Genomic DNA, 13,387 nt, shown 5'->3' with positions numbered 1-13,387 from the left:
TTTCCTTGAGGCCCTCTCTACGGAGATACGGCCTCCTAAATGACGTCACTGGAAATCCATTTTAATGGAATAAATTTCGAACTTCTTGATATAATTCAAAGAAAATTTGATATGAAGAACAGTAGTAAGGACCTCTTAAAATACTGCCCTTAAATTTGAATTAGCTCTTTTAGTTTACCAGGGGCGGACTAGATTGTACATTTTAATGCTTACATTTTCAACACCCTGTATGATAAGGAATAGAAAAAAACAAATTTGTATAGCTTGAACATTAAGCTGAAAAAAAGGTACTCTTGTTTATCGTCGATAAAATGAAACGTTTTCGAAAAACAAAATAACGAAGGAATTAATTTTTTTATTTCTAATAAAAAAATATTGAATTAATTCCATTTTTTTGTCGGAAACAAAGTGTCATACGAAAGTTATTCAAGGAACAAAAAAGTTATAGTTTATAGTATTGAATCCAACAATATTACAAAGATTCTTTACTATGCAGTTTTGGCACAGAAAGGCACGTTAACAACCTAGTCCGCCCCTGGTAAACTAAAAGAGCTAATTTAAATTTAAGGGCAGTATTTTAAGAGGTCCTCACTACTGTTCATCATATCACATTTTCTTTGAATTATATTGAGTAGTTTGAAATTTATTCCAGTAGAATGACCCTTCAGTAGAAAAATAACCTAATAATATTCATTGCGGAACTCCAGATAATTGGTACAACACCCAGAGTTAAGCAAGCAAAATCGTGTATAGCTAATATGACATCCATCATTTATAAACAACGTAACCATAAAGCTGCTTTCACTTTTTACTCGATGGAACTCGAGACTTTCACTTTCAGGAAGTTTATTTCTTTTTCGATTCATCACTTCCTTGTTTCAACTAGGCAATCGACGTTGAGACCTTTCAATCTGTGGTTAACTATATTTAGGAGGTACAGAATAAATAATTGGACATTCATTAACGGGTATCGAAGTTGATAATAATTTAATTTGAAGGATTACAAAAAGACTAACTGGAAATATTTCAATAACTCGAATTGAAAATAGATATCTTGGAACTATTACAAAGGCAGTATCATTAAACAATCACACTCAGATTTTTCAATCGGAATAATATAGCCAACTTCAAGGCGCCTTCAAACCAATTCTTTATGTGCTTGTTCGAAGTTATGAACGTTTTTTATCAAGTGGAATTAAAACGAACAACGATTATTCCTTAGAACAATGGATCACGTGACAGATCATAAATGAATGTATATCGGAGTAAATATTTTCCTTGAATATTTAAGAAAGCCGTTATCAATCATGCTTAATGAATTCAAATGTATTTTATGGGTTTGTTTTTTCCATGCGAACATTGCGAGCGTACTCTGCGCTCTCGTAATATTGTTGTCAAATACAACATTCACAAAAAACTTTGTTCGATACCCTCATAAAATATAATATGTCTGATCCATCCTCGGATCCATCGTTAGTGCTGTCAAGAAAACTAATTTTCAGACCCTTATTCCTCTTACGCAAGCTCCCACATCGTCCTTTTTCTGATTGGAAGTCGAGATACAGGTATACCGACCTTGAAAACAGGTACAGCAGGGTGAGGTGGAAGCTGTTATGTGAAAAGCCACCTGTTTATCAGATGGTTCAAACGATATTTATACTAGGAAGCTTTCGAGATATTTTCAAGACAAAACTTAAATATGAAAACTTTGAATTTTTTCTTTTGTGAACATTTTTCAAATGAAAGAAACTACGAGCAGTTTTCATTTAATTTCGAATAAAAAAATTATTACAAAAGCGGAGCACGTCTAAATCTCTTATATGAATTATACATATATAAATTGAATGTTTGTTTTTTTATGTGAGTTTGTAATTCAATCAACTGAGGCACAAGAATAAAAACATAGATATGGAAGTTATTTCAATTATCTACTAAATAAGTTTGGGGAAAATGCCTCAAATTATAATGAAAAGTTTACAATTCATATTTACAATCCACAAGAAAAAAATTTGAAAATGTATGGTTTGAATGGAATCATTGCGCGATTATTTGATAAAACATTTTTTATGAATTGAATATTTGGTGATCTTGAGGAAAGTCTTGACGAAAAGAGACACCAATAATGAAAGAATGCATTACGAAATATTCTAAATTAATTTCATCCAAAGAAAAGTACGATAGCAAATTAACAATATTCTTCTAATTCACTGGTTGATTTCGTACTTTGATCATGCGACAAGAAACACAAGTTACGTAGAAGGTGTATTCTTTGGAAATGCCCTCAAAGATATTTAGTTAATTTCCTGTCAATTTCTGAAGTTTCTCGGTCCAATTAATTTAGAAATTAAGTAAGTTAAGCCCGCTTTGTCAACAACAATAAATCACCCCAAAAACCAAACGTAGTTATTGGATGCAACATAATCAATTTTTAACAATTATGAACAATCGATTGGTTCGAAAAAAATAACAAATTTTCAGTACAAGCTTTCTGAAAAGTGAAATGAAATCAATCTGGTTTTCTGTCATTCGAAATTCTCTTAGAGCTTTATAAGACCTTAATGAATAAAATTTGATACAATAGTGTTTTATACCACCCCTGAAGCTCCAAAACAAATTTAAATTAAAAAGATTAAAAAATAATTAAAAGATATTTTAAGAACTATGAAGCACAAAAAAAATTCAATGAAGACATTATATTTTTCACTCCTTATACAGCGAAGAAAATTGATTGAAAACGTATAATAATACCATGATAACGAATAGAATATTTAACACAAAGTCCAATTCGTGTCATTTTTGTAACTTTAAACATTCAATTGAAAATAAATCTAAAAACTGCCTTCGAAAGCTAAAAAGATCACAATATATAAAGATTCTTTCAATAAAGGACTAGATGCCGGTAATAATATACCCTAAAAATATTCTTACCGAATAACGGCCTAATCATTTCAAAGATGCAGAAAAACTTGATAAGAAGTCAATAATTGTGAACAAAACATGTCAATCTTCAATTGATTAATTATTTAAGAACAATCTGAAGATACATAGTTTCGACATATCGGGCTGATATGAAAGACTATTTTCGTTGGAATTAATATCGACAAGTAATTATTAGTATGAAAGAGAATGATAGTCGTATTCTTTTAATTATAATCGAATTATAATTGAATGAAAATTTCATCAATTAGGAAAATTTTCAAGATAAAAGTTCAATATTGGTAGAGAAATTTAAGAGATATCTCAATTTGCTTTATGACCAGTTTGAGTCAGAATTACTAGCATTAAATAACGAATGAGAAAGTTTCTTGATAATTACTTTCTTGGTCATCTAATATCCAAATATGATAGGTACTGATGTCCAAATCGAAAATTGAATATTCCATAAATCTCAAATCAATACATAGGAACAACAACATACCAATAACAATCACAAATTTCATGATAGTACCTACGTTGACTAATAACTCTAGGATTTGCAACGTAGAAATATAATCAAAGCATTTATGATTATTAAATGACTGCGGAAATAGAAATATCATTAAAGCCTTTATTAACATCAAATTCCTTTTAATCCTCATATTTATTCAGAATTCGAGACTGTACATTTTCGAGAGAAAAATTTTTCTGTTCAGATATTCCTAATTATAAACTAGTTTCCGAACATGGTCATATGATTATTGAATTACTGCAGAAATTTGGAAAGTCAAAGTGCAAATTTCTTCCGTTTTTGTGGGCCTATAAGTTTTTCATAAGATCTAGAGGTTGCGACAATTTCATAATAATTTATGAGAAGGTTGGATATAGATATTATTGTAAGATACCTAGAAGAGAAAATATTTCGCGAAAATTTCACGAACGAAACGTGCATTAGTATTGGGAGGCAGCCCTTTCAAACAAATAAATACACGTAGAATTCTACGTAGGTATGTTTCTCGTCAGAAACACACTTGTGGCAGCGAATCAACAGGTGCGCCAATTCTGCAATGCTGGATAGAAACGTTTCAAATACTAGTTAATGCTTTCGCTCTAAATCTAATAGCATATTGAATTTGAAACTTACTTTGATGTATGAGTCTCCGAAGTCATATAGGGTGTTTTGTTGCATTATAATGGTAGACATATTCCTTGAGGAGAGAAAAATCAAGATGGTAACACACACAATAATCTGTATCACAGACACAACGATATACTGCAGAACAGGGATAACTCGCTTTATCGATTTGATAACGTGTTTTTTTATTATCAAATTCAAATACGTATGATCGCGCTTTTCCACTTAACGCAGCCTATATCGCGTGCTGTACCGTAGTCGGTAATACTGAAACTGGACTTGTATATTTGTTCTGAAATGGTTGTATTCGACGTTCGACTACTCGTTCTCCCCACCATGCGCAATGAAACAGAATTCAATTTGAACGATGCTGGCGGTTGGCCTGCCCGGAAGAATCTCTCTTTGAAGGTAACTAGTACTACGGATGATCCTTGATACAGTTATTTTCTGTTCAAATAATTATCTAGATTTAGAATATGACCTTTGCAATGTAAGAGAGAAACGCAATGACGTAAAATCAAGAAATTTTTCGCGTTTGTTGGAGTCTAGTATTGAAACCATTCATTTATATTTATCTATGTAATTTTTTCACGAAATTTCGCATAAACAATTTTGCTTCAGTTCATTTAATTTAGTCGTCTGAATACTTATCTGAATCTTTTCATACTAGATATAATAAATATGAAGTTAAAACATTCTGGTCTGTGGCATGCCATGAAAACATGATGACGTGAGAATTTCAAAAAAATGTTATTTAGGTATCACTGTTTTGGAACAATTTTCTCTAAAAGACGGAAAAGAAATAAATAAATGAATATTCGGTATGATTTTGGAGAGAAAATGTCTATTTCGGACGAAATCGATCTTATTTTTGAAATTCAAAATTAATCAAAAATGTTTTTTGCGTATTTCGCCGGGAAATAGACAACCCACGAAAATTCAGTAATTCTTGTAACTTCTAGCATCTTGACATTTCTTCGATCCTTTTCTCCAAATAACCGAAAAAGCAGCCAATGGTTTGTTATAGTTTGTTAATTTCCTTCATTCAATATTTTTATCAGATCTCATCAAGAATTATTAAAATCTGTTGTTTAATACCTGAATTTTTTCGATGGAAAATGTTGAAATAGCAACTATTCTACATATGATTTCTAAAAAGAGATTCGATCCAATTTGATGAAGAGGGTTAGAATAAATTCTTTAGCCGCTAAAATCCTCAAAAAACCAAAACATTCACACGAAACAAACAGAACAGTTGAAAACACGTTTTTCTCGAGTCGATATGACGACCACGTTTTGTTTTCGAAGTTTGATTGGTTAGCTTCTTTTTTGTTATATATCACTTTTTTTCCTGTGGTTCTTAGAAGTATGATGTTTATGACTTCGATTTTTGTTTTGTTTGCAAAAATATGTAAAGAAAAAATTCTCATAAGTGGTTCATGAATGTCAACTAGTCTTAGTCTATTATAAAAAAAAATAAATGAAATCATATATAACATATTCATAATTTGATATATAACTATAACATTAATAACTATAGAGTGAAAAAAAAATTAAGAACTAATATCAAGCTACTTGAGTGTTTTGGAGAAAAACAGAAATGATACATTATCTATTTGAAATCTGAATCATGATCGAAAAATATGCACTTGAGGATATAAGTATAGCAATTTTCGAGTAGTGATGAGTATTATTTTATAGAAATAATTTCCCAAAAATATAAGAACTTATTTTTTTTATTTCCGAATCGATCGAACTATTACACAAAATAGGTATGAAGTGCGCAAAAACAGTGTTTTTTTCTTTAATGAAAAACATTTCAACGGACTTCTTAATTTGATTGTGAATATCTTCATTTCCTCAAATATTGAGGAAACAATAAAACATTTGACCAAAATATTTCTAGTGATGGGACTAAAAGGATTCTTCATGTTTACTATTTCCATAGGTTATAACGTATAGTATTTATGACCTATCACCCATGATTTATGAATTAAACAGATTAAACTATCAAAATATTTTGAGCATTAGTATATAGTTTTGGAAATAGTTGAAAGTACTGCGAATTTACATAGAGTCGTTTTGTTGAATTATTTTGTGTCTGAAAGACTATGTAGAATAATTATAATTTTTTTTCAAGCTGATCTCAAGTTTAAATTGAAAACACAAAAATAAAAAAAAAATGTGTTGTGTCAGTTTTTTATAGCCCACGCTAATTTTCTCTTGAATTCGTGAAATGTATAGAGATACATTGGTTTCTAGTGCCTCATTTTCTGAGGAAGTAGTTCTGGAATCCAGTCAGTTTTTGTTTCACAAAAAAGAGTAATTAGAACCATATTCAAGATGGGGTATAGGGATTCATGTAGAGGTAAATTTGAACATATATGAATGTTTAGTTTTTGTTTTTAAAAATAAGGATGGATTCATAGTTGGGGGAACACATAATTATGATACAAGAACGAAAGATTTAATTTATCCACAACATAAATTATCTATTTTAGAAAAGGGACCTTATTATATGGGCATAAAATTTCATAATAAGTTACCTGATAATTTGAAGAACTGTTATAATTTTGGAAAATTCAATAGGTTCATAAAGAATATATTAATTGAATTGGAACCATATTCTTTATGCGATTATTTCAGATGTGAGAATTTAGTTTAGTTTATTTATGCAATTGTGACGTCATTTCATTTTTTATGTATATATTATATCTGAAATTTGGAAATAGAGATAGTTGTTATTGTTATTGTTATAAACAATATATAGAGATCATCGTAGGAAGGTTGGTAGGTACAGCAACTAAGAACATAACAAAAAAAAAACAATCAAAACATATTTTGATATATTTAAATTGAGTCGAGCGATATACAAATAGATTATGTATTGAATAACTCCAACTAATTCGTGAAATATACTTTGTTTTTGAATTATAACGCTTCATCATGTGTTCAATATCTTGATTTTATTAGATCCTCTTACCAGCAATTTATTCAACATGCCTTTTAAGCCAAGATTGCATGTAAATCTCTGAAATTCGGACGTATTTTCAACTGTCGAAATAATTATGTGACTATTTCACTTGCGTGTTTCATACTTCCAAAAGACAGGGTCTTTATAAATAATTGTATAACATCGTAGGGGGCTTTGAAATGTTCTTTTCCGCTTTTCACTAATATTACGATGTTACAGTCATTATTAAATGCCTATAGCACCATAGCAAGAACCCCTTTTCTAGGTATTCAATTCTAAAAAAATACCTAATTCCTTTTTTATTTTTATTTAACCTTTTATTGTCAAAGCAACAAATTAACATACTAATCGAGAATTTTCCTACATAAGTATCAGACTATTTCAAGATCTTGTTAAATCAACCAATCAGAAGCTAAGTTTGTGTTATCAATAATTCAAACTTGACTCTTTATTCTAATTAGCCTGATGTCAAGTTTGGTGTTTTCAGTTATCCATACCTATATAGCAGTTCATAAAAAAATAAATATGAATAATTCTGCCGTCATTTGAGATTTTCTACATTTTCACTTTTTTCTACTTTTGTGAAATAGTTTAATAAAATTCCTGTTATGGTCTCATGATCGAATTTATCTCAGAATTCTGTCTTTGATTTCATATCTCAACTGAGTTGTTGAAGAAAATATCACTTCATCTCTAACGTGGGTGTTTTCAAGCACTCAGTTTGGTTATGAAATAATTCGATAGACTTATCAAGGAAATTCAATCACTTATTCACTTGTGATATTATTATTGAAAATTCAATCGAAATTTGAGATTTCAAAGTATCACATTATCTGAACGATCAAGAAATTTATGTTTTTCTGAGAATAACTGATAAACAAATATTTAATCGCGACTTGTAAGGTATTCCCATTTATTTAATTTACTATAGATTTTATTCTGAAATTGTTTTCTCTGATTGTTCTATTTCATAATAGGGAAAACAATAATTAAATTGATATATTTCAAAGGCTCTTAATTATTCTTTCCTCTTGAAATGTTCAAGGGTGATATTTTGAATGCCCTTGAAATTTACTGCACCATTAATGTGTATCACATCAAATAAAATAGATGAAAAAAATCGTTTGGTGTTTTCCCAGAATTATTTCTTGTACAAAATTCTGTTTGATATGTGGATATAATAAATTCATTGTGTGAAAATTGGCGGGTGTGGAAATAGCAACGCATTTCCAGCAACGGTTTCAGCGCTCTACTGCGTGAACTGTAACTGACGATCTCGGAGTTTTAAATATTCGTTAGTAATAAAAATGAAAATTTTTGCAAACTATTTTGTTTTATTCGCTAGTCAGTGAGAAATAAATAATAAACTCATATCGATCATCGTTTATCATGAATAATCCCTTGCAACTTTGAAAATACTTTTCGAATTTTGTTGAAATTGAATTTCAATTAAATTCAACTAAAAATTTCCTTTTGTACCCCTCTTACATTGTAAGACGATTCATTCGATTAGGTATGATTGTTGATATCATAAGGACATGAACATGAGGTTTTTTGAGATTTTGTTGAAATTGATAAATTTCAACATTAGATATATGTACAGAATGATTTACTTATCTTGCTAACCCCAAATTTTCTCGAAAAGGGTCGAATATTTTTTCATTTTGTAAACTGCGTTTTGTATAAATCAATGTTGACTTCAGTGGCGTACCCATACATAAGTCTTGGGGGGATAAAGAAAGAAAAATTGGTTATTCGTATCCGATGTCCTTTAAAATTCCAGACACTTCCTGAGATTTATATTCAATTCGAGTAGTTCGGAGCTTTTACTTCAGAATCTTATCAATTTTATTTGATTTTTTATGTTTAACATCAATTTGACATTTATAGCCAGTAAGTAAATAATGATTATGTCGACGACAGTAAGATCAGATCAAGATCTTTGATCTTGATTTTTTTTTACACCACCAAATTATTGAGCGTTGACTAATAATGGATATTCCTCTGGGGGGGATATTTCCCCCTCCCCCTGGGTACGCTACTGGTTGACTCGAGATGTACTCAAAAGTCGGCGAAAAATAATAAAGAAAAAGACACAACGGAACAAAATAAATTAACAAAAACAATGTAACGAAGGAAAAAAACGAAAATATTAAACATCAAGAAAGGAAAATATACAAATTGACTGAACTTAAGTATCATTAGCGGAAATAAAAATTCTCTTAATAAAATTGTCGCATTAAAATACAAAAGGCATAAATAATATAAAAATTTTTAAAAAAGAAGAGATTGTATAGTATATCCAAAGTAACTTGGAGGAAGATGAATATTTCGATTATACAAGGTTCGTCCAAATTTCCAGAAATTCCTTTGGGTCCAGTGAATTTATTGGCTAACAATACTTTCAGATAAACCCCGGTATTTTGCAGATCGCGGTATACACTTCAAAGGGTCATCTATATGGCCAAGCGTTTTTATGGACTAGTTCAAGTGACTTTGAATAAACTATACCTACCTATTAATAAATAAACAGATGGGCAGAGTATAGAATTAACATAGAACACGCTGAAGATTGCTAATGATTTAAAATGGGAAAAAATGGAATTTGGATGGCTTCCCAAATATGATATGATTTTTCTTCTTTTGGTGCCTATCCATTCTGGATGTTGGCTAACATGATGGCGACACGGACCTTATCAATTGCTGCCCGAAATAGCCCTGTGGTTGTTGAGTTGAACCAAACTCTCAAATTCTTCAACCACGATTGAGAAATGATTGACGAAATGATTGAGTGATGCGAATTATACTTAAAGCTACTTTATAATTTATCGGTATTATACAACTGAAAAAGTCTATAGAAACAAAACTATTATATCGTTATTTTAAGTTTTTTAACAAGTTTGATAGTTATAAGCTCGGTTATAAGTAACTATGCAAAAAAAAAACAATCGAGATCAGATAAGCATTGACTGTGCCAGATTCCATTTAATTTCTCTATTTCAGTATCGTAATGAGTTCATTACAGTACTAAAAACAGTGCTGTAATGAACTCATTAGAGCATTGTTTTCAGTTATATTTTTCGTTTTTTGTTGTCTACACAGATTTAATTTAATTTCTCTATTTCAGTATCGAAATGAGTTCATTACAGTACTAAAAACAGTGCTGTAATGAACTCATTAGAGTATTGTCTTCATTTGTATTTTTCGTTTTTTGTTGTCTACACTGACTTCCAATTCTCTCAAATTTCAACACACGTTAATTGTCAATATAATATAATTTGGATATAGTGAAATGATTGGCGACATTATTTGCATTTTCTCTTAATTCTAGTGGTGTTAAATCGATTTTGTCAGACATAATTCACGAATTTGATGCGCAATTATAAATTATTTCAAAATTCGAAACGTATGATTCAAATTCAAATTCCGTAATCTGTCAATATTTGTAACAGTCACACCAATTGCCAAGATACAATACATAAGTCTCTAGGATGTAGGTATTATCTGAATTTTGTATTGAATTTCGACAATATTTCACAAAACTTGACTGAAATGAAATAGAGAAAATATCGTCTAATACTCGTTGTCGAAGGCAATTCCAATACTCATGCGTTCGAAAACTCGCTCATTTTTCGCTCGTTTTCGATTTTCGTATTGCTGTTGGAAAAACAGCCCATTCTGCAACTTATTCAAGAATGCAGTGTTTGCCCTTTTCTAAGTTTAATAACGCCTTTTTCTAAAATCATTTGATATGCATACCTGTATATCGAGGCGTCTCGAACATCCTGTAATAAACCTTACAATATAAAAGTAAATCTAAAATTTCTTTTATTAGCACGTTTCAGTAATATATTTTCTCAATAGTTGTTACACGAATAGATCCTTCACGATGACAGTTAGTATTCTGTGGTGCCATTCCGATCCCATCTAAGGCACCATAACTGTCAAACGAACCTGATGATAAATTCGTTGACAGGTAAAATCTGACTATGGGTTTCGTACATTTCGTACATTGTGTTTTGAGATTTGAGATAATTTCAGTATTGCCCATAAGATCGAAATGAAATTAGAATAGGTATCCAAAATCTCTTTTAACAGCATGTTTCAGAAATATCTTTTCTAAATAGTAGTTCCACAAATAGATCCCTCACGATGACATTGACAGTATTCTATGGTGCATTGGTGCCATTTCGATCCGAACGTAAGCACGATAACTGTCAAACGAACCTTGAATGCCTCCGGTTAGTGTTTTCGTTCATATGACGTTTTAGAATTTTGTTTTTCTAATAATTTCAAAAATGCCCATTAGATCGAAATGAAATTAGAACATCCAAAATTTTTTGACTGGAAGTTTTAGTAGATAATATATTTTCTGAGTAGTTGTTCCACGAATAGATCCTTCATGATGACAGTTAGTGTTCTGTGGTGCTAGTCGTATCCGAATGTAACTGTCACGATAACTGTCAAACGAACCTTGATTGCAACGAGTAAGTTCGTTAAAACGCAAAATCTGACTAGGGTTTTCCTACATATGGCACTTTGGAATTTTGTTTTTCCAAAAATTTCAAAAAGGCCCATTGGATCGAAATTAAATTAGAACATCCGAAATTTTTTGACAGCAAGTTTTAGTAGGTATTATATTTTATGAGTTGTTGTTCAACGAATAGATCCTTCACAATGACAGTTAGTATTCTGTGGTGTCAGCCGTATCCGAACGTAACTGTCACGATAACTGTCAAACAAACCTTGAATGCATCGGGTAAGTTCATTAAAACGCGAAATCTGACTGGGGTTTTCGAACAATAACGTAATGGAATTTTGTTTTCCTAATAATTTCAATAATGCACATTAGATCGAAATGAAATTAGAACATCCAAAATTTTTTGACAGCAAGTTTTAGTAGATAATATATTTTCTGAGTAGTTGTTCCACGAATAGATCATTCACGATGACAGTTAGTATTCTGTGGTGCCAGCTCTATCCGAACGTAACTGTCACGATAACTGTTAAACGAACCTTGATTGCAACGAGTAAGTTCGTTAAAACGCAAAATCTGACTAGGGTTTTCCTACATAAATGGCGTTTTGGAATTTTTTTTTTCCAAAAATTTCAAAAAGGCCCATTGGATCGAAATGAAATTAGAACATCCGAAATTTTTTGACAGCAAGTTTTAGTAGATAATATATTTTCTGAGTAGTTGTTCAACGAATAGATCCTTCACGATGACAGTTAGTATCGTAAAACGCAAAATCTGACTAGGGTTTTCGTATATATGGCGTTTTGGAGTTTTGTTTTCCTAATAATTTCAATAATGCCCATTAGATCGAAATGAAATTAGAATATCCGAAATTTTTTGACAGGAAGTTTTAGTAGATAATATATTTTCTGAGTAGTTGTTCCACGAATAGATCCTTCTCGATGACAGTTAGTATTCTGTGGTGCCAGTCGTATCCGAACGTAACTGTCACGATAACTGTCAAACGAACGAAATGAAATGATTTGTGTTAAAATTATTTAAAACGAGCAACGAGCTTTTTTTCAGGCTAAAATAAAAAAAACAAAAGATACATCAGTCACAATAATGGGCGAAAAAATAAGTAAAAAACTCACCAGCATAAAATTTTGAAATTTAAGAAAATTATACAGAATTGTTTGAAAGTACGACGCACTATATCAAAACGACAACGCAGTTTTTCGAAGTGCATTTTAGTATTTATTTGTGTTTTTAAAACTAGTAGATTTTTCGATTTCAATAAAATTGGTAATTGGCGATTTCTTAATGTCACTACAAAGAGTTGTATTTTTACTAAAAAAACATTTTTGTATCAAAAAGGATATCCTGTTCTATTAACTGACTTTGCGCCTTTATAATATGGCGCCCCTGCAAAATGTCCGGTATGCCAGCCCTGGCGGCGGCTCTGCATCTGAGTCCAAAGTACAGTTATTCAATAAACAAAATTAAATGGACTAGTTTAGTGATGTTAATAATACTATATTTGACACGATAGAATTAAAATATAGAGCAAAACTGATAAATCAGTGAAAAAATTTTGAAAATCCATCAATAAATGACTGAGAAATAGATTATTTAAATTTACGTATTTTAGCGCGGAACGTCTTTGGTCTCCGATTCGTCTGTGAAGTCACGCCACTTGCCTGTGATCGCTACACCATAAATTACGTTTAAATACTTAGCCGCGCCAAGGCTCTCGCGCCGTTTGTAGTTGTACTGTGTAGTTTTAACTCGAGTTTTGTTTTTATGTCACCATAATGGAAGAAGGCTTCGTGAAAGGACAAAGTTATTTTTACACAATAACTTATTTCGAACCAACTTACACCTTAGTATTTTTATTATCAGAAAT

The 13,387-nt window shown here is 30.8% G+C and overlaps 1 protein-coding gene across 2 annotated transcripts in view; it reads right to left on the bottom strand.

Moving 5' to 3' along the window:
- Positions 1-13,387, bottom strand: part of LOC123685223 (protein TIS11) — a 47,631-nt gene that overhangs the window by 7,873 nt on the left and 26,371 nt on the right. Inside the window, exon 1 of one of the 2 annotated variants that reach the window (XM_045624839.1) lies at positions 4,061-4,337. The exons of the other annotated variant lie outside the window; for it this stretch is intronic. Within the exon in view, the coding sequence (XP_045480795.1) occupies positions 4,061-4,120 (60 nt within the window). The 5' untranslated portion in view covers positions 4,121-4,337. Of the gene's footprint in view, positions 1-4,060; positions 4,338-13,387 lie in introns of those variants that run through there. 2 annotated transcript variants of the gene reach the window in all.

This window comes from Harmonia axyridis, chromosome 7 (assembly GCF_914767665.1).
Source record: "Harmonia axyridis chromosome 7, icHarAxyr1.1, whole genome shotgun sequence".
Taxonomy (NCBI): Eukaryota; Metazoa; Arthropoda; class Insecta; order Coleoptera; family Coccinellidae; genus Harmonia; species Harmonia axyridis.
Note: the sequence above shows the minus strand (reverse complement) of the source record. Positions and strands in the feature narration are given on the sequence as shown.